Source organism: Arabidopsis lyrata (genome assembly GCF_000004255.2).
Source record: "Arabidopsis lyrata subsp. lyrata unplaced genomic scaffold ARALYscaffold_6, whole genome shotgun sequence".
Taxonomy (NCBI): domain Eukaryota; kingdom Viridiplantae; phylum Streptophyta; class Magnoliopsida; order Brassicales; family Brassicaceae; genus Arabidopsis; species Arabidopsis lyrata.
Window position 1 is genome coordinate 10,540,686 of NW_003302550.1, and position 20,354 is coordinate 10,561,039.

General features: G+C 37.0%; 3 protein-coding genes across 5 annotated transcripts; all 3 read left to right on the forward strand.

Annotated features, from left to right (window-relative positions):
- The first annotated feature begins 883 nt into the window (after positions 1–883).
- On the forward strand, positions 884–5,170 carry LOC9310252 (starch synthase 1, chloroplastic/amyloplastic). The gene is made up of 15 exons (XM_021022328.1): positions 884–1,356; positions 1,509–1,936; positions 2,019–2,096; positions 2,264–2,388; positions 2,504–2,585; positions 2,764–2,937; positions 3,063–3,144; positions 3,227–3,318; positions 3,405–3,467; positions 3,563–3,652; positions 3,891–4,015; positions 4,180–4,288; positions 4,410–4,465; positions 4,560–4,599; positions 4,694–5,170. The coding sequence occupies exons 1-15, from the start codon at positions 1,092–1,094 to the stop codon at positions 4,850–4,852; spliced, it is 1,968 nt and encodes a 655-aa protein (XP_020877987.1). The 5' UTR covers positions 884–1,091; the 3' UTR covers positions 4,853–5,170.
- Positions 5,171–7,997: 2,827 nt separating this feature from the next.
- Positions 7,998–11,114, forward strand: LOC9310253 (protein ABIL3). 3 transcript variants are annotated; one of them, XM_021022607.1, is made up of 11 exons: positions 8,000–8,064; positions 8,223–8,277; positions 9,158–9,243; positions 9,364–9,446; positions 9,570–9,720; positions 9,869–9,968; positions 10,069–10,161; positions 10,251–10,293; positions 10,381–10,475; positions 10,556–10,683; positions 10,789–11,114. In XM_021022607.1, the coding sequence occupies exons 3-11, from the start codon at positions 9,166–9,168 to the stop codon at positions 10,963–10,965; spliced, it is 948 nt and encodes a 315-aa protein (XP_020878266.1). In that variant the 5' UTR covers positions 8,000–8,064; positions 8,223–8,277; positions 9,158–9,165; the 3' UTR covers positions 10,966–11,114. The 3 variants fall into 3 exon arrangements, with proteins under 3 accessions (XP_020878264.1, XP_020878266.1, XP_020878265.1); XM_021022606.1 differs by having other exon boundaries at positions 8,001–8,064; positions 9,102–9,243; XM_021022605.1 differs by having other exon boundaries at positions 7,998–8,277; positions 9,102–9,243.
- Positions 11,115–16,562: 5,448 nt separating this feature from the next.
- LOC110227650 lies at positions 16,563–17,316 on the forward strand. The gene is made up of 2 exons (XM_021022608.1): positions 16,563–16,677; positions 16,754–17,316. Exons 1-2 carry the CDS (start codon positions 16,576–16,578, stop codon positions 17,303–17,305), a joined length of 654 nt encoding a protein of 217 aa, XP_020878267.1. The 5' UTR covers positions 16,563–16,575; the 3' UTR covers positions 17,306–17,316.
- Positions 17,317–20,354: the final 3,038 nt, after the last annotated feature.

Genomic DNA, 20,354 nt, shown 5'->3' on the forward strand with positions numbered 1-20,354 from the left:
ATTCTATATGTTACTCTAAAATAGAAGTAGTGTAAAAAAGTTAGAGTTGTTTCATATATACAACAATTCTATCATTTACTCTATTTTAAAGTGACATATAGTAAGGTTGGAGAGAATGTACTCTATAGTAGAGTTTTAGAGAAAAAATAGAATGGAGTTGAAGATGTTCTTAGTATATGTCAGTTTCGAAAAAAAAACAAATGTGTTAATATGGGTCATAAGTTGCTATATTGATTAAATACAAACCATGAGAGTTCCACAACATTCGTTAAAATAATAGTTACAGAAAAAATGAATCTCACACAATAGAATAATCTTGGGATGGCTCTTACAATTTAACAAACTCATCATTATTGATATGGAAAGTGGGAACGTTACAGTTAGTTGGAAATAACGAACCATATTCAAAACGTGTATAATTTTAATGACTTCTTAATTATTTTGAAGCCCATTAACATTTGTTTCTTTACGAGGCCGGTTTTAACATTTCACAAAATTGGCCCATATTGAAACTAAACCAAAACTTCAGCCCAAACCCCAATAATCATCTTTAGTGCAGCTTCTATGACTTTATCACATAGAACTGGAGCCCACTAATTTCCACGTGGCACAATGTGAGGCTTCAATTTCGGCAAGAAGTGTGTGATCTTTTTTTTTTACTCGTAAACTCGTTCTTAATTTTCGCGCTTTTCTGATAGATCCTCTTGGGAGAATAAAATCATTAAAATATCAGAGTTGAATTTTATAACATCAAAGCCAAAAATTGCATACATCGGAAAACTGTTGCAAATTGTTTTTGTTTATGTTTTTTTTCTTTTGGACAAAAAAGAAAATGAAAAAGAAAATGTTTAAGGAATAAAACTAAAATTGATTCGGTTTCCTAAAAGATCCAAATTTTGAAGGGAAAGAATAAAGGTTTTAAGTGTACTCTGTGGTTTAACTTTAAAGTTTTGGAAGCATGTCGGCGAAGCTTGAAGGAGATTCTTTACGTAGTAGATAGGCCACCGGTGGTTTCAATCTTCCCCAACAACCAGACGAAATCGAACATATATCTGTAACCATCGAAGAAACTCTCACTCTTCAATCCATCAATGGCGTCTCTTCAGATCAGTGGCTCTGTTAAATTCGAGCCGCTCGTTGGATTCAACCGGATCCGTTATTTCCGTCCGATCGGCAGTCTCGGAATCCCTCGTTTTCGCCGGAGATTCAGTATCGGACGTCCATTGTTGCTTCGTCGTTCTTCTTCCTTCTCCGGCGATAAAATCGGTGAGTCTGTTGGTGATGAAAAAGGATTTATCACTGACGCAGAGAGAGATGGCTCTGGCTCCGTTCTTGGATTTCAGCTCACTCCTACTGGTAAATTTCGTGATTGAGTTTCGTTGAATCTTCCTCAAATGGTTTATTTAGAAACAGTGATTTTGTGTATGATTTAGGGATTCAATTTCTGAAGTAGAGTAGCACAATTTGTTCAGAATGTCGAAGATGAACTCGATTTTGTCCTTGTACAGGTGATCAAGAAATCTTTAGCACTAGCACAGGAGAAATTACGCATCAAGAGGAGAAGAAAGAGGCTATTGATGAAACAGTAATGGCGGATTTTGGTGTACCTGGAAATAGAGCTGTTGAAGAAGGAGCTGTAGAGGTTGGAATTCCGAGTGGGAAAGCTGAAGTTGTCAATAACCTTGTTTTTGTGACGTCCGAGGCTGCTCCTTACTCCAAAACAGGAGGATTAGGAGATGTTTGTGGTTCTTTGCCAATAGCTTTGGCAGGACGTGGGCACCGTGTTATGGTCGTTTCTCCTCGGTACCTCAATGGAACCGCTGCAGACAATAACTATGCGCGGGCTAAGGATTTGGGAATACGTATCACAGTAAATTGCTTTGGTGGTTCTCAGGAAGTTTCCTTCTATCATGAATATAGAGATGGTGTTGATTGGGTAACCACTAATCTCTTCTTGCATAGATATAGAGATGGTGTTGATTGCTTAACAATTTTTTTTTTTTGATAACTGTTTTTAGGTTTTTGTTGATCACAAATCCTACCATAGACCTGGTAATCCGTACGGAGATAGTAAAGGAGCCTTTGGTGACAATCAGGTACTATTGTTGATGGGAATACCGTTAACATTGTCCAAAGAAAGGATTTGGTTTATAATTGTATCTTCTCTTTTATAGTTTTATTGTGTGAATGTTGTGTTTTAAGTCATGACGTGGTATACTAAAAACAACATAAGTGCCTCGTCTCACACATTTTGTGATTCCAGTTTCGGTTCACGTTACTTTGCCATGCCGCATGTGAAGCCCCTCTTGTGCTGCCTCTTGGAGGGTTCACTTACGGAGAGAAATCTCTCTTCCTTGTCAATGACTGGCATGCCGGCCTTGTTCCCATGTAACCTTTTTTTGTTCTCTTTACCTTATACGTTAACTTTGAACTGCTGTGCAGAATGGCAGACTTTAAATTTGTGTACTTTGAAACTTATATCGTGTATCCCCTTTGATTCCAGACTTTTGGCGGCAAAGTATCGCCCATACGGAGTTTATAAGGATGCAAGAAGTATTCTCATTATACATAACCTCGCCCATCAGGTAAAAATCATAAAGCATTTCTCCTGACCTCTAATATCTCTTCTTGTAGTATATATATAGTTGAAAGTTTCGTATAAGCCCCATAGTTAGCTTACCGTAATTAGTTAACTATGTGTGTTGTGTTTGATTATGTTGAAAAGTTATTTTGCATTTCATAAATTGGTTCTTTTCTTAAAAGGGAGTGGAGCCAGCAGCTACATACACCAACTTGGGATTGCCATCGGAGTGGTATGGAGCTGTCGGGTGGGTGTTTCCAACGTGGGCAAGAACTCATGCCCTTGACACTGGTGAAGCGGTTAATGTTCTCAAGGGTGCTATTGTGACCTCTGACCGTATCATTACTGTGAGCCAGGTGATGAATCTTTTGTAAACATAATCCCTAATTATTAATGACCACATTCACTTACGGTAATGATTCTGAAATTATTAGTTTTGTGGGTTGGTATTCTGACTGGGATTTGTTTTCCGTATTTTCAGGGATATGCATGGGAAATCACTACTGTCGAAGGTGGTTATGGTCTTCAAGATTTGCTTTCTAGTCGGAAAAGTGTTATAAATGGTACTGTTTCTATAAACCTCGACTTTTATGATCTTTCACTTAAAACATTTTTGTGAGCTGATATTCCGGTGATGTTTATCAGGGATCACGAATGGAATTAATGTTGATGAGTGGAATCCATCCACGGATGAACACATTCCTTTCCATTACTCTGCTGATGATTTCTCCGAGAAGGTGATGTGAAGTTCTCTTGAGTAAAAGTGCCAAAATCCGATGCTTTGTTATTGTGAATTCACTTTGAGTCTGCTTCGGGATCGCAGGTCAAATGCAAGATGGCACTACAAAAGGAATTGGGTCTCCCCATTAGGCCTGAATGTCCTATGGTGAGATTTCAGAGCCACTTTTATTTTTTAAAGAAATGTTCTGTCTTGTCTTTATAATCACTCATGTAGCTTGAATATTTTAAAACTTTACACAGATTGGGTTTATAGGAAGACTTGATTACCAGAAGGGCATTGATCTGATCCAAACCGCTGGTCCTGATCTCATGGTGGATGACATTCAATTCGTAAGTGAGTCTATTGAATTTGAACGGTTAACTGGAACTCATGCAGTACTAGTGACATGTGTGATACACATTTCTCATTTCCTGTTTAGCAGCTGTTTTCGCACATTTCTTAAACCTGATGGAGAATTTTGGAAATTTTTACTGCATCTGTAGTGGTTTTCCACATTTTAATATCCTTTTTCAGTGAAAGACTTGTTTCTTTTGATGAGATATTTTAATGTGGTTTGGTTGCTTGCAGGTCATGCTTGGTTCGGGTGACCCAAAATATGAAAGCTGGATGAGAAGTATGGAGGAAACATACAGAGACAAATTCCGCGGTTGGGTTGGGTTCAATGTTCCCATCTCTCATCGAATCACAGCCGGGTAAAAACAAATCACTCTAGCTTAGATTTTCAAATTTCTAGAAGACATGATAAAACCCGTCCGAGAATCTTTGCTTTATCCAGGGAGATCTATAGAAACCCTTAACATTGCCACAAATATCTCATTGGATATTTATTTTTTTTTGTTTTGAAATCTATAAACAGCTGTGACATTCTTCTCATGCCGTCGAGATTCGAGCCCTGCGGTTTAAATCAGTTATACGCAATGAGATACGGAACCATTCCAGTTGTTCATGGCACAGGAGGGCTCAGAGTAAGTTTCTTTAAATCTTCAAGAACCCGGATAAATACAGAATCAAATTGTGTTCAGAATGAGAAAACTTTGTGGTAACTAAAGGGGTTATGATATATAATTGGATCATAATTGTTTTCAGGATACGGTTGAGAATTTCAACCCTTATGCAGAAGGTGGAGCTGGTGCTGGTACAGGGTAATAAACAATTCAACTTTTGAGAAAAAAAAATCATCAAATTCAAATGATGTGTGATCTTATGAATCTTTCTTTTGTGGGTTTAATGTTTCAGGTGGGTCTTCACTCCCTTGTCGAAAGATAGCATGGTGTCGGTAAGTTTATCGAACTCCCCATTTCTCAAGAGGATTTGTTGTTTATGGTTTGATAGTGTGGGTATATGACCTCGTTCTTTTACATACTTCTCAGGCCTTGAGGTTGGCTGCAGCAACGTACAGAGAGTATAAAGAGTCATGGGAAGGATTGATGAGAAGAGGAATGACCCGAAACTATTCTTGGGAAAACGCTGCCGTTCAGTATGAGCAAGTTTTCCAATGGGTTTTCATGGACCCTCCCTACGTCAGCTAGACCAAACACAAACCGAATCAAACCGAGTTGGACCGGACCAGACCAGACCAGACCAGACCAGACCTGACCTGACCTGACCTGACCAATCAGATGGAGAATGTGGAACCTCCTCTTCCGTTTATCGAATATCTATGGTTTTCAACGTTTCCACACATTAAACCGTGTATCTATGTTACTATCTCAATTATATAAACTCGTACGATATTTATTTTTGGGGAGGTGTAGAATTTTAGTTATGACTTATGAGGCTATTATATGTTTCTGTCGGTTATGACATGTGTGTCTTTTCCTAATTATCTGGACTAGATTTTTTTTTTATACTATAAGACATTATACGAGTAGACTAATAATTTAAGTTTAATCAATAATCAAAGAAAAATCCAAACACTTCTATAGAATATGAATACATAAACATGCACAATGCTTGACAAAAGAAAAGAAAAAAACATGCACGGTAAAATTACTAGCTAAAACACGAAAAGAACGATTTTTTCGGTTGAAAAAACTTATCTATCTTCCTCATAATTTTAGCCTTATCAATTCCTTCTCCCTTCACGGTTAGTAAGTTGCTTTGTTCACTAAATGTCACAGAACTAACTCCTAACAAAATATATATATATATATACACACATTATTAAACATTGTTTAAAGTTTTAAAGCCCAATTGAAATGATCTACATATGGTATATTAGCTGTTGTATATATAACAAATAGTTTATTTTGGCTCAACATAACCATTAGATTGTGATAATGTACCTTGAAGAAGATAGATATAATTTAGAGCTTTTTGCCTGGCAATTTCATCAGTAGATTGAAACTTGAATGTAAATTCCTCCTACAAAGAATTAAATTAAAATTTTAACGAATTCATTATATAAGCAATACAAAATTTTGAATGTGTAAAATTATATATATTTGTTTAACATGCATCCTACAATATTGACTAACCATTGTTTAAAAACTTAAAAAGTTCAGAATTTCGGTAGAGATGATAAAAAAAAAATGTGATTGCAAGTTTCCAACTTACTGGCTTGGTTATAATATCTATTTATATTGGATTCTTATAATGCATAGTTTTAATATGTTTATGTAGTCTTACAAAAATGCGACACATATTAATATTATAATTTAGCTAATGACATATGCTTAAAAACAGTAAAACCAAAACATGTCTTAAGAAAACAAAAATTATATATATATATCAAGGGTTTCCAAGAATATAAAAAGAAATAATAATAAGAATAATAATTTATTAACAGAATAAAATATGTAAGCAAATTTAAAAGTAATTATGGTATGTTATATATAAGAAAATGAAAGGAGTCTCTTTAACGATAACACATCAATATCTCTTAATTAATTAATTTTATCCTCTTCATAGAAAAATAAATACTACTAAAACTAATACAGTTCTCCAACGATGAACATCATCATCTCATAGTTAATTAATTTTATTTTCTTAATAAAAATTACCAAAATAAAGTTTCAAGAGAATATACTAAAATTCTGGATTGTTGAAATATATCATTAAATAAGGAATAAGTATATCATTAAATTAAGGGGCATTTTATCATTAAATATACTATGATAAAATTGTGGAAATGATTCAAAGTTACCTAGACAAATGAATAAATCATAGGATCTATTATGATACTCGTATTTTTAAATAAAATAAAACATCAAAAAATTTGGTATAATAGAAAGAATCTAAATATTTTACCAAATGTTTTATTCATCAAATTAAACTCTATTCTTTTGGTTTATTTTTCTATGAAGAGAATACAATTTGGTTAGTTAAGAGATGTTGATGTGTCATCGTAGGAGAGATTTTTTTATTTCTATATTTATATATATATATATATATGATTTGATAGTTATTAGAGAAAACCAATCAGCAATTATATTAATATATATATATATGTATATATATATATATGATTTGATAGTTATTATGAGAAAACCAATCAGCAATGATGAGTTAATAAGTTAATAGTGATGATTTCATACCAGATTGGTGGGCTTAATTCCTTAAAACAAATAATTTGATCAACCTTAATGATAGATGTGAATGAGTAGGAGAGCAGTAACACACAAATGAATGAAACGTGTAATATAATTGAGTCCATTAGACGTGCTTACCATATTCTTATGAATCATACAAACTTTTTTTTTTTTTGGTCAAATCATCATCAAACTTATTTGTTATTGATAACAGGTATATCAAAAATTATTCTCTGTTTCTTTATTTTTATAATAATGTTTTGTTGAAATGAAAACGTTATCGTTATTCGTTAGAGCCACGCACGATCCTAAATTCTCTACTACTAGTATCTATCTATATGAAGAATAGTATATTTGTAGTTCACATTCAAAAAAGCTTTCCTAAAGTTGACCAACCAGTTTACACTGAAAAGTGTGTATATGACAATGATCGTTTCGATTTGCTAAAAAAAAAAAAAAAAAAAAAGACAATGATCGTTTCGTTTACACTGTTTTTTTTTTTTTTTTTCTTTCTTACAAAACAAAAGTAATGAAGATATCTCTGATAAAATAGTAAATTGGAATTGAAAACAATACCAAACGCCTAATAATTATTTGATGAAAAAACTGTATACATAATAATTGATAAGTAAAAAAAAATAATAATAATAATTGATAAGTGAATCATCTTAAATGCCAAAAATATATTTAGTGAAATAATTGAATGTATAGTGCTTCTATTTTTTCCGGTGATTAAATTACATCAACAACCATTTGAAATTACGACATTTTTTTATTAAATTTTTTTGACATCTTGGATACTGATATCGACTTCTTCTCATAGACAAAATTAAGTATATAATTTTATCTAATTAATTTTGTTTGAAAGTACAAAAACGGATAGAACAATAAAATATATAGTGGCACATAAACGAAATTAAACATCTTATATTATTTTTTTGGGCAACAAATTAAACATCTTATATTGACGGTGACAGAAATAGCTGATATACATCTACAAAAGATAATTCACAGTGTTTAAAATCACGAAAATATTAAAATTAAAAATATGTTTTGAGTTCAAAATATATATTATAGAAACTAAAATAGTTTAATTTGAGCAAAAGAAAAGAAATAATGAGCACAAAAAAAAAGAAAAAAAGAAAAAAAGAGCGAGCGTTCGTTACTCCGGAAATGATGGACAAAAGTGGGTAAGTGAGTGGGAATTGAAGGTCTGTGAATACCAAACGCTTCCCTTTTTCTTCACTTTCTTCCCTCTATTTACTCTCTTGTCTCTCGTACGTGTAAAAACCTTGAAAAATCAAGACTCTTTTTTTTTTTTGTGTTTAAATCTCTCCATTTTTATCAATCTGTTTTTCGAGCAATTTAGCAGCGGGAGGAAACCAAAAGCTAGAGTCTTGGAGGGAGAAGAAGAAGACTCTCAGGTTGATTTCTTGTATTCTTCTGCGTATTCTCATTATCTGTTGTTTGTCCTCATTCGTGTTGTCTGCAAAATTCAGTTAAACATGTTCACAAAGGTTGAGACTTTACACGATCTTAAAAACCATTTTGAGGTCATAATTGGTATAAATTTGAATTGGTTTTTGGGAGCTTTGTTCTTTTGGTAGCACAAGTTGGAACATTTCAATGTTCTTGATTAAGGGTTTTAGGGTGAATGTTTTATAGGGTTTGATTTTGGATGAAAATTCCTTCTTTTAGGGTTTTAGATTATTAACTTGAATTGCTCTTTGTGTTTCTGTTCCTATGCTTTGGATAAAGTTGCAGTTCTTGATTGATAGTTGAAAAATACTAATTCTTTAATCTTTTATTTGGAAATATTTTGCTAGTTTCTGGTAGATTTTGTTAGTTTCTTAGAGTCTTAAAAAGAGTATTGTTGAAGATTCAGACAAAAAATTCTGTTCTGTTTCAGATCAAATTGTTTGGTTACTTTAGAGCTGTGGATTCTACTTCTTGTCTGTTTGTTATTCTCTATTAGATTTAGTTGGCGTGTTGTTGTTGTTACCTTAAACCATCCACAGAATCATATAATCTTTTGGTTTAGAGATTCCTTAAAACAAACTTCAAAATGTTAGAAATTTGAGATCTGTCATTCAAAACACTCAACAACGTTCTTTTTTTTTTGACATTAAACACTCAACAACGTTCATAAGATATAAAAATGTGGCTTTCAAGTATTCTTACCAGTACCATCACTGAAATATTTGAGTTTTTTTTTCCTCATTCTTATTTGATCATTTCATTTCCGCAGTGAGAGAGAGAACAGGGTTTGATCCATTGTCAATCTTTGAATCAAAATGAGTGCAGCGGCTACCATGCCCATGCCCCGAGAAGCATCTAATTACCATGAGATCTCTATGCGACAGAGCATGCTCTTTTCTGATAGTCTTAAGGTAGATTCTAAAATTTTGATGTTGAATAGTCTTGACTCTTGAGTGTTTCTTGTGACCAATTGATGTAGTCTTTAAAACTAATTAGTCTCATCTTTTTGATATAATATCTTTGTTTTACAGGATCTAAAAAATCTGAGAACACAATTGTATTCAGCAGCTGAGTATTTCGAACTATCCTACACAAACGATGAACAAAAACAGATGTGAGTGATTTTATTACTCTCAGTATTACCACTTTCTTTTCCAATTCTCTTGGCTTACATCTCTGATTGATTGTCATACTTACCTTTTTTTTCATTTTCATGAAATTTTCGGTGTTTATGCAGAGTCGTGGAGACACTGAAAGATTACGCGATAAAGGCTCTGGTGAATACAGTTGACCATTTGGGATCTGTTACATATAAAGTCAATGACTTTGTCGATGAAAAAGTTGATGAAGTAGCCGGAACTGAACTACGAGTGTCTTGTATTGAACAGGTATCCATATTCCTCATAAACTTGTCTTTGAAATGGTGTTTGAAAAGCCCATTCAATGGACTGTTGTTTCTGCTTTAGTTTTTTTTGTTTAAAGGCATTTTGAAGTTGATTTCTTGTTTGGGTTACTGAGTTTTTGATATATGTATAGAGGTTACGGATGTGCCAAGAGTATATGGATCATGAAGGTCGTTCACAGCAATCACTCGTGATCGACACTCCAAAGTTCCACAAGCGATACATCTTGCCTTGTAAGTTTCTCTTTCTATCTCCCTTTATGTTTCTGCAAACTTTGGTTCTCTTATATGTCGGTTTTGAGACTCACTTTAAAAAATCTACATTATCTATCAGCGGGCGAAATCAAGAGGGGTGGCAACCTCGCAAAGCTAAAGAATGTTGAAGGTAGTTTTGATGGAGAAGAGGACTGGAACCAATTCAGAAATGGTATAAATTTCCATTACATCTACATGTCCAAGATTTAAGATTTGTTCCAACACTGATTCTTGATTTGATTTGTTTCTTCTTTCCTAAAGCTGTTCGTGCTACAATTCGTGAAACGCCTCCACCACCCGTTAGGTAAAGTCCAGTATTCATAATGAGTTCCCTTGTTAATTGACTGAAAAGTATTAAACTTTGATGTTACGGTTTATTGCTTTTTTGCAGAAAACCGGTACTTCAGTCTCCCTCCCAACGGAAACCTCAACGTTCAGCAACCTTTTCGTTCTCCTCTATCGCCACGGCACCAAAGAAAGAACAAGGTAAAAACAATTTCAGCTTGAAAATGCTGTTTTGGCTTAATATGAATACAGAACTTTTAACTGTGTGCTTGATAAACCAGATAAGCGAGCAGTATCACCACATCGGTTTCCGCTTCTAAGATCTGGTTCGGTTGCTATCCGACCATCATCAATCAGCCGGCCAACAACCCCGAGCAAGAGTAGAGCGGTAACTCCTACTCCTAAACGGGTAAGCTTTGGTTACATTTCAAACACTCACTTTTAGGCTCTATCTCTAGCGGTTCCGAACGTTTTGTACTTTACCTGTTTTGATTCTTGATATTTTCTGGCTCAGTATCCGTCAGAACCAAGAAGATCAGCTTCGGTTCGGGTTGCATTCGAGAAAGAAGCACAGAAAGAACCAGAACATCAACAACAACCGAGCAAGAGCAAACGGCTGCTTAAGGCGTTGCTTAGCCGACGCAAAACCAAGAAAGACGATACGCTCTACACTTATTTGGACGAATATTAAACCGAGAGCTGGTTTTGTATATCGACTGGTAAACCGGAAATTACATTCCAACTTTTATTGCATTTTTTCTTGTTTTATATTTTGTCAATATATGATTTTGTGTATACCGTACGACTCTGCAAAATGTGAATGCAATATTTTTTTTTTTACAAGCGTATTGAAAAATATTGAAAAATGTACAAGAGAAGTAGAGAACCCGCGATTTAATCAAATTCACTGCAAGTTTATTTCCGAAAACAAAATTTTATACAATTATATTCTTGAAATATTTGACTAAAGCAAGAAAAGTACAATAAACTTTTTGATTCACATAACAAAAGATTTTTTCACATAACAAAGGTAAAAAAAAAAATTGTTTTGCCCTAAAACTCTAATTTATATTAGGTCGGGGCTACTCTAAACTCACAAAGAATCTCCAATCAAAATCGAAAACCGAAGAACATCTATAGAAGAAAAGCGAAGCAAGTTTCTTAAGACAATGATTGTAACTTTATTAAATGTAAAACAAAAGCCTAAACTTAATTGTTGCTTTTGGTTTTTGTAAAAGCTAGCAACAATCAAAATGGCAGCAGATCATATACACAAATATAGATTAGGGAATCACGAGATTCCTAAATTATTGTAATTATTAAAAATCTACTTAAATCAAGATCAATACGCCCCCTAACTGTTGTAGAGTTAGTGTCGGAACTTAGTAGAGAGACAAAACTTTGATCTACTAGATTCCAAAATCAATTTCCCCAACCCTGATGAAAATAGATTAGGATTCCGAAAAAGAATCAGGACTCGTAAAAGTGTTGGAATTGAACCTTTTGATTAAACCTGCAGAAGAAGAAGAAGATGATACAGTAAATGAGGATTTAAGTGGGAAGACACGTGGATCGTGGAGATCTAAAGAAGAAGCAACGGTCAAGATTAAATAAGCAGAAGTGTTTTGGGGTTAAAGAGAAGTTGAAGGTCTCTTACGGATTCATTGATAAAAATTGTAAAAGTTTGTTATCTTCTCCTTGAATCTCTTCTTTTGTTAGGTTCTCATCTAGAGACCTAGAGATGATGATCGAAGCTGCGTTTCATGAACGTTGTTTTGGTTAACTTTAGAATTGAAGTGTTGATTGATCGATCGGTGAAGAAAGCTTTATCAGAAGAAGCTTCGGGGAGAAGAAGAAGTGCTCATAGAGCAAAGGCAAAGGAAAAAGAAGAAGAAGTCGTGACAAGGTCAACGACACATAGAGAAGAAGGAGCAAAGTCAACAAGAAGAAAGGTGTTGGGCTTTGTGTGGTTTGGTCCTAAGAAGACTAATGGGCTACGTTTTTGGTTAAGGCCCAAAGTAAAGGAAGTGTGTTTTGTTTGTTAAGTGCTAGCTAAAGACTAGAGTTGTTGGTTAACCTTGCTTGTGAGCTTGGTTATACCCTAGAGTAATGATGTCTAAAAGTAAGGTTTAAGTAGAAGTATGGTGCAAGTGTGTGTACTAAGTAGAGGTAAACTAATATAAGTATGTGTGTGTATGTCTTGTAAAAAGTTATCCTTTGATCCAATATTATCAATGTAGACATTAAAAGTTCATAAACGTGTTCTTGTTTCTCAAAACAAAACAGAGAGAAACTGAGAGTTAAGGTGGTGAAGAGAACACCACATCAAAAGTTCAACAAAAAGTCTATGCATCTCTTTACATCTAATATACTTATTAGTATGTCTTCATATTATGCACTGTTGGAGGAGATAAAAACAATGTTTTTACTATATTTGAAACTTGTTAGTTATATAATACACAAAATAAAACAGTAATGGTAATGTAAGTCTTATGTTCAACGTTTGCACTAGTGGAATATTTTACTTGGCTGGTATGGGTGAGAAGTGAAAAGAGATAAAATATATACATTGGTTGGTTTGAAATTGTATGACCTGCTCATAACGTACCAAATATAAATTTAATTTCTATTTTGCGTCAATTATTGTTGCAAGAATGAATACGTTATTCAAACTTTGGCTTTTGTTCAGTTTTTGAAATTGATTAATAATGTTGAGATTATCCTCCTCATATGTTTTTTTATCAGCGGTATTTGTTCGGTAAATCTACTTATTCAAAAAGATAGTATCATCGACTTTTCTGTTGTATTAAATATTTACAAATGTTATATATCTATTTTATTAATTGGGAAACATTAAAAGATAAAAAACCTTATTTTGGTAAAAATATTACGATGAATGCCATTACAATTAATCCATTCTAAGAGTAAGCATAAAAATTCGTTCAAGGGTAAAATGGCTAATTTGCTGGCAAATGACACACGGATCCTGGGTTGTTGGGTCGGATCTAGGGCGTTTGGATCGGTCATACACGCGGGTCTTCATATGCTAGAGCTTCTCGAATGTTTTGAAAATATATCCTGCAGTTAATGTCAAAATCAAGTATGTTAGTTATCATTTAAAGAGATTTCCGTAACAAACGAATCCAATAAATTCCTATTAGTAAATGATGATAAATCTTTACGATTCAAATTCAGTTATTAAATTTACCAAATATAACATTGACTATAAATTCAAACCCTAACAAATTTAGCATATACCTTAACAATCCCTTTTCGCAAATAATTAGAAGATTTTGATTCAGTAAACCCTAAAAAAAATAAGCCGACCTACTTTTCCTATAAATATGCAAGTCTAATAACATATTCAATACTCACTAAGCTTTCAAACGATCCCTAATCTTAGACATTCTCCTTTTAAAAAAATGGCTGCAAAACTTGCTGACATCAAACCATCCAAGACAAGTTGGAAAATAAATCCAAGTAAAATTTTTGCATGCTTGGACTCATTACACTTTACAATGGAAATGATTCTTGCTGATGAATCTGTAAGTATAGATTCACCTAATTTATACTGTTTTGAATTTTCTAATAATCATTGGTAGACCCTATATTTAATAGTAATTGTTTTTAACTTCTTATATGGTACTTTGATTCATGCTACTATAAAAAAATAACAAGTGAACAAGCTTCAATGGTTTTTCCAATCTGGAGAGTGTAGAATTGTGGAAATTTTTACTCTCTCAAAATCTATGGAAAAGTACAAGGCAACCAAGCATGGTTTTAAGATGTCACATATAAATTTGAGGCATTCCTCCAATGAATAAATATGATAGACTCCTCCATTTTCTAATGTTTCTCCAAATGAATCTTTATCTGAAAACATTTAATTTTGTTACATGATTTTGCAAACCTTATATTTAAGATTGCTTAACTCTCATATGACAAAGTTAATTATTTTCTTAAGCTATCTGAAGTTAACCGTTTCATTTACAGAAACAGAAAAAGTTCTTAATGCATATCAAACAATACCAAACATTTCAGTACTTTGTGTGGATGTCGGAATCCGCAATACAAATTGTATGATGTGTATCGGATCGTCTAGTCTTGCCAATTCGAATAGCAATCGTCAAAAAGAAAACAAAAGAGTGAAGTATGTGTATTCGTTTATTGCTCAAGAAAGATCCCCCTATACAATGGTTTTCGTTTCCTATTTATAATTACATGATTTGAAACCGAAGTCGCTCATCAAGCCGCAGATCTCGCCTTCATTATTGCTTCCGTTTCGAATCTTCCCGATCTAGCAGATCCCGTGCAACCCGCCTTTCATTTAACTCGTGAGATCCCGACGTTTTACTCGAACTGGGCTGGAACTTATTGGGCCGCTCTTTTCGTCCCCTGGACCGGGCCGACGGCCCACTTTGTCTTATTGATCCACTATCTTTCCGGGCCGGATCCGAACTGCGGGATCCGACACCAACAGTTTGCCTCCCAAGTGTTCCGAAGTATTCACTTCGGGATACTTTAAATAACAAACTCTTCTCGGGCTCGGAGATTTCGTCATTAATTCCGCTTTCCCCGGGATTTGGTTCCTCGACCGAAGTGACGTTTCGAGATCTTAGGGTATAAATTTTCCCGCAGATCGAGGGATTCTTCTCGGGATGAGGGCGGCGTTTCGAGTTCCTAGGGTTTCCATATTCCCGCCAGAGATTCCTATAAATATTTGTTTGGACTCTTCGGGTTCTGCACAACCGCTTCAAGTTCATTCATTCTTCGTCGTCTGCTTATTTAAGGTACCGAACCCTCTCCTCTTTTCTCTCTTATCACTCTTCCGATTACGCTTAGTTCTTGCTATTTAGTTTCGGATTCGTGTTAGTTCACCGCTCTAGATTAGTTCCGTGCTAGATTTAGGCCAGAGATCTAAAAGATTTCTTAGATTTTCAGCCCTCTGCTCCGAAATCGTTCGCTGTTCTTCATCTCCTCCGCCGTGTTCTTGATATTCCGTTGAATCGCAACCGTTTTCCGAAGAACATCGACCGCTTAATCTTTCCGGTTTCTGGGTTTTCACGAAGATCTTCGAAGTTTGCTCAAGCGTGTTCTTGAGTTGTTCTTGAAATATCTTCCCAAATCCCTGGCACCAGATCTTGTTTCGTCTCTACATCTTCCTTAATTACGTTATGGCTCCGAAGCGAAGCAGGAAGATCCAGAATGAGACTCACATCATGGAAGGCGAGTTCGGGAAGTATTTTTCTTCGAATCTCGACAATAAAAAGCTGGCTCTGCTGAAAGGTGCCTGCCAGATCCCTCGTCGAGTCTCCTTGATTACTCCGGGTCCGACAGATTCTCCGGAGTCTCCAAATACGGATTATTTCGTTCGTGAATGGACTCGTCGTCCCGGTAGATAGCTCCTTAGGTTTTTCACTGCTTTTCACTCGTCTTTTTTTTTTTCCTTTCTAATCCGTCAATGTTTTTGCTTTTGCAGCTAAACTTCCGAAGAAAACGCTTTCTCATACTTTTGCGGGGCAATTCGTAAAGATTTGCAATAGCAGCGACCTGTCGTGGGAATTGTTCACTTGCGAACGCATCCGGAGTTCGTGTGCTCGAATTGTCTCGCGATCCGACCTCATTTCCTCCACTCCTCCCTCCTCCCCTACTGTTGCCACTAACATGTCTCCACTTTCCTACCGCGAAGAGAAGAGGCTCCAAAAGGAAAGGGAAAAAGCGAGAGAAGCGAGAGAGAAAGAAGATAAGGCCAGGATGGTGAAGGCCTTGGATGAAGGGAAGTCCAGATCTTCATCTGGTAAAGGGAAGAACTCGGGTACCGTAGATCCGGTTTCCGAATCGAAGACCTCTGATCACCGTGATCTAAAGAAGGTGTCTTCGGGAAAAGACCTAATCCGGATCTCGGATTCTCGCTCCTCCCGATCTTCTCGGGAAAAAGAAATTTCTGAAGGAGGTCATAGTGCAACCTCCTCAAGGTAACGCAGGAACGAGGAATCTGAAGTTCCTTCCCTCCAACGCAAGAGTCGTTCTCGTCTGAACGACGAGAAAAATCCTTCCGAGGATGCTGGGACCAGTCTGGGGTCAAAACCAGAAGAAAAAGAAGATCCACAACGGGCCCCGGAGTCCGACTTGCCAACTCAGCTTCTTGTCCTGCCTTCGCGGGACTCTGAGAACCGGGGATCCGTCCGTCAGGAGATTCCGATCCCCACTGGTAAGTAGAGTCACTTCGTATTTCTATCTCGCTTCGAGTTCATTTTGACGTTTTATTTTAACAGCTCCTCCGAAGTCACCAGCTGATTTCATGAGGAACTTTACTCCTGTTGGGATGAGGATTCCTCCCTTTAGTGACTTGAAGGAGGTCAACAGAGCGAACTACTTTCGCTTCGCTGATAAACTCGGAGAGGTAATTCTTTGAACTCTTCTCCTTATATAAAAATAAGAACTTTTCTTTCCGTCCTCATGAATCTTCGTTTCGACAGTTAATGCTCGAGTACAACACCACCTTCTCCTGCCACGAGTCCCAGCTCTTTCCAGTTAACGAGCTGGATGGCCTCAGGGCCCGGGTTGCCGAACTTGAAGAAGGGATCCGTCAACTCAAGGAGATGGAGGAGGAAAATGCCAAGGCGGTGGCAAAGGCGAACGAGATCCGGGAACGAATGCTGGAAGCCGAAGGTCGCTGCAACCTTCTTGACATTGCCAAAACTGATCTTTCCGAGAAGCTGAAGATCGGGAAGAACTTGTACCTCGAGGCATGTGACAAGATTACCTCGCTGGAAGCTGAAGTTAAGCGAAGCGAGGAATGGTGCAAGATCGCTGCTGAGAAACGGGACGAGGAGCTCGCAGCAGCGAAAAAAGATGAAAGGATGAGGCTTCGTGAACTCTATAGCGGACTCGACTCGAAACATGAGACCTACTACAAGGCCATCAGTGATAACGAGATGATTGGGACACGTCTTGCCGAGACTCGGGCGAACCGAGAACTTCTTGAGGAGTTAAAAGCCGAACTAGAGTTCGGCTTTTACCGACTCTAGTTCGGCTTTCCCGACGTCAAGGGTCAATGATCTGGTTCTGGGGTTGTGATGGCTAGTGTGCCCCCCTTTGTTGTTTTATTTTTTAAAGACTTGAATATTTCCCCTCCATATTTATATAAGTCCTTTTGAATTATAAATCCGGAGTATTCAAGAAATTTGAATACCTAGTATGAAAAATTAAGAAATACTTAAGATTTCAACGAGATGCGCTGTTTACATGAACTCAAAATTCATTTTTCAATGGATAAGGGAAAATACTAAGAACGAGAGTTAAGTGGGTGTTCTTAATAGAAAAAATGAGGATCGGGACTCGGAGTCCGCAGAAATCCCTAGTCTGTGTTGAACCAGACCCTTTTTCTGCTAAGTAAAACTTAGGCTTATCTTTCAAGAATTACCAGAGATCTGAGCTCGGTTTTCGAGAAAAGTAGTTACGAGGTTCTTCTCGGTTTCACGGATTGCGAGATAATTCTCGGCTTCTTTGAAAAATGTTTAGAAGAATATAAACATTTTATTTGATTTAGAGACTGCACTCGAAGTTCGAGCTGCCTACGTACCCAAAGGTGGGGATCAAGTCTATCGTAGTTCGATTTACAATAATGAAAATAATAAAATACTTAAACAAAGTATCTCTTCAGATAAATGGAATTCCAAGCTCTTCGGACTGCTTTTCCTTCCATGTTTTCAAGGCGATAAACTCCATTGCGAACTACCTGAGTAATTCGATAAGGACCTTCCCAGTTGACGCCTAACTTTCCCGCTCCGTCTTCGGCTGTATTTTGCTGAACTTTGCGTAATACTAATGTCCCAACGTCGAAGTGCCGACTTCGGACAGTCGAATTATAGTATCGAGCTGCGGCATTCTGGTAATTTTGCATTCGAATCAAAGCTCGATCACGTCGCTCCTCAATGGTATCAATAACGTCCACCATCAGTTCGCTATTTGCTGCCTCGTTCTGCGGGTTATTCATCCGTCTCGGACTTGGCACAGATATTTCAGCAGGGATTACAGCCTCCATTCCATAAACTAATGAAAATGGTGTTTCACCAGTTGCACGCCTAGGAGTAGTGCGAATTGCCCAGAGAACACTCTGTAGTTCATTAAACCAAGTTCCTTTGTGCGACTTGAGTTTTTTCTTCAAAGTAGACAAAACAGTTTTGTTCATTGCTTCAGCTTGACCATTAACCTGCGGATAACGAGGCGTTGATCGACTGAGTCTGATTTGCCATTCTTCGCAGAAAGACTCGAATTGCCGTGAAATGAATTGAGGTCCGTTATCAGTAACGATCTCATATGGCAAACCGTGCCTACAAATGATGTCCTGCCAAATGAACTTGCGAACTTGAACCTGAGTTATGTTTACGTAGGCTGCCGCCTCTACCCACTTCGAGAAATAATCGGTAAGAACCAAGACAAATTTCACTCCACGAGTAGAAACATGAAGAGGCCCAATAATATCCATAGACCATTTCATAAATGGATAAGGCGAAGAGACTGATGATAATGGCTCGGTGGGTTGGTGAATTGAAGGCGCATGCTTCTGGCATTGCTCGCACTTCCGCGCATACTCCTCGCAATCCGCGATTAACGTGGGCCAGAAATATCCGTACTTTCTTACTTTATAAGCCAAAGAGCGACCTCCGGAGTGATTTCCGCATACTCCGTCATGAATCTCTTTTATCACAGTACGGACCTGCTGTCCAAAAATACAGATCATGTCTGGACCCGAGATGCTTCTTCTGTAGAGGATGTCACTCGAAATGCAGAAACGAGCACTTTTAGCTTTCAGTTTTCGTGCCTCCCACTTATCCGCAGGGAGAGTACCATTAAGGATGTATTCTCTGATGGGTATCCGCCAGTCTGCCCCCCAATCCGGAAGCGGTAGCGCTGGCGGTAGTGGTTCCGGATTTAGCGGTGTTCCGATTAGTGATTCTACTTCGGAGTTCTGCTCAGTTTCCTCGACCCTTTGTGGTTCTTGTTCCACACTCATCCTTCTTTGCATAGACCGTGTAGTCACGAAATTCAGCTCTCCGGTGGCTATACTGGGATGTTCAATTACTTCGACAGGGATCATTCGGCTCACTGTTACTTCGGAACTCGACGCCAATGCCGCTAAGGCATCCGCCGCTGAGTTCTCACTTCGCGGAATTCTAATGAGTTCGAAACTAAGGAATTTTTTACTCAATTCCTGAACCTGAGCGAGGTAAGCTTCCATTCTGCCATCTTTTGCTTCATAATCACCGGAAAATTGATTAGCAACGAGCTGCGAGTCGCAAAATGCCCGTAATTTTGTGACACCTATCCCAACCGCTAGACGAAGTCCTGCAAGGAGAGACTCGTACTCCGCCTCGTTATTCGACGCATTAAATGCGAGACGAAATAACTGTTCAATTACCTCACCAAATGGGGATTGTAATCGGATACCGATCCCGGAACCCTGTCTTGAGGACGCGCCGTCCACATGAAGTATCCAAGGTCCTTCATTTTCTTTGACTTCCACAGAGACCAGGGGTAGTTCGATCAGAAAATCTGCGAGGACTTGAGATTTCAAGCTTGTCCTTGTTCGGAACTGAATATCATACTCGCTTAGCTCAATTGCCCATTTAACCAATCTTCCTGACTGACTTGGACTATGCAAAATTGCCCTTAAAGGTTGCGTGGTTAGGATAATAACCGTATGAGATTGAAAATACGTTCTTAATTTCCGAGCTGAAGTAATTACTGCCAGAGCTAGCTTTTCCATCATCGGATATCTTGACTCCGCTCCCGAAAAAGACTTGCTTACATAGAAAATCGGTCTTTCGTCGTGCCGATCCAATCGCACTAACACTCCACTTACTGCGCTGTCAGAAACCGAAACGTACAAAAAAAGCTCTTCTCCGAACTCGGGTTTCGCTAACACAGGAGGTTTGGATAAATAATCTTTTAGATCTTCGAAAGCCTTTTCGCAATTCTCATCCCAAATGAAATTCTTGTTTGCTTTTCGGAGCAGATTATAAAATGGAAGGCATCTATCGGTTGACCTCGAGATGAATCGGTTCAAAGCTGTTA

What these genes read in the sequence shown, in the direction of transcription:
- LOC9310252 (XM_021022328.1), top strand. Translation starts at nt 1,092, where the DNA reads ATGGCGTCTCTTCAGATCAGTGGCTCTGTTAAATTCGAGCCGCTCGTT. An exon ending in TACATAACCTCGCCCATCAG is followed by an intron (nt 2,586 to 2,763) that starts GTAAAAATCATA and finishes TTTTCTTAAAAG; the next exon opens with GGAGTGGAGCCAGCAGCTAC. An exon ending in TTAGGCCTGAATGTCCTATG is followed by an intron (nt 3,468 to 3,562) that starts GTGAGATTTCAG and finishes AACTTTACACAG; the next exon opens with ATTGGGTTTATAGGAAGACT.
- LOC9310253 (XM_021022605.1), top strand. Translation starts at nt 9,148, where the DNA reads ATGAGTGCAGCGGCTACCATGCCCATGCCCCGAGAAGCATCTAATTAC. An exon ending in GAGTGTCTTGTATTGAACAG is followed by an intron (nt 9,721 to 9,868) that starts GTATCCATATTC and finishes ATATATGTATAG; the next exon opens with AGGTTACGGATGTGCCAAGA. An exon ending in TAACTCCTACTCCTAAACGG is followed by an intron (nt 10,684 to 10,788) that starts GTAAGCTTTGGT and finishes TTTCTGGCTCAG; the next exon opens with TATCCGTCAGAACCAAGAAG.
- LOC110227650 (XM_021022608.1), top strand. Translation starts at nt 16,576, where the DNA reads ATGAGGAACTTTACTCCTGTTGGGATGAGGATTCCTCCCTTTAGTGAC. An exon ending in TCGCTGATAAACTCGGAGAG is followed by an intron (nt 16,678 to 16,753) that starts GTAATTCTTTGA and finishes TCGTTTCGACAG; the next exon opens with TTAATGCTCGAGTACAACAC.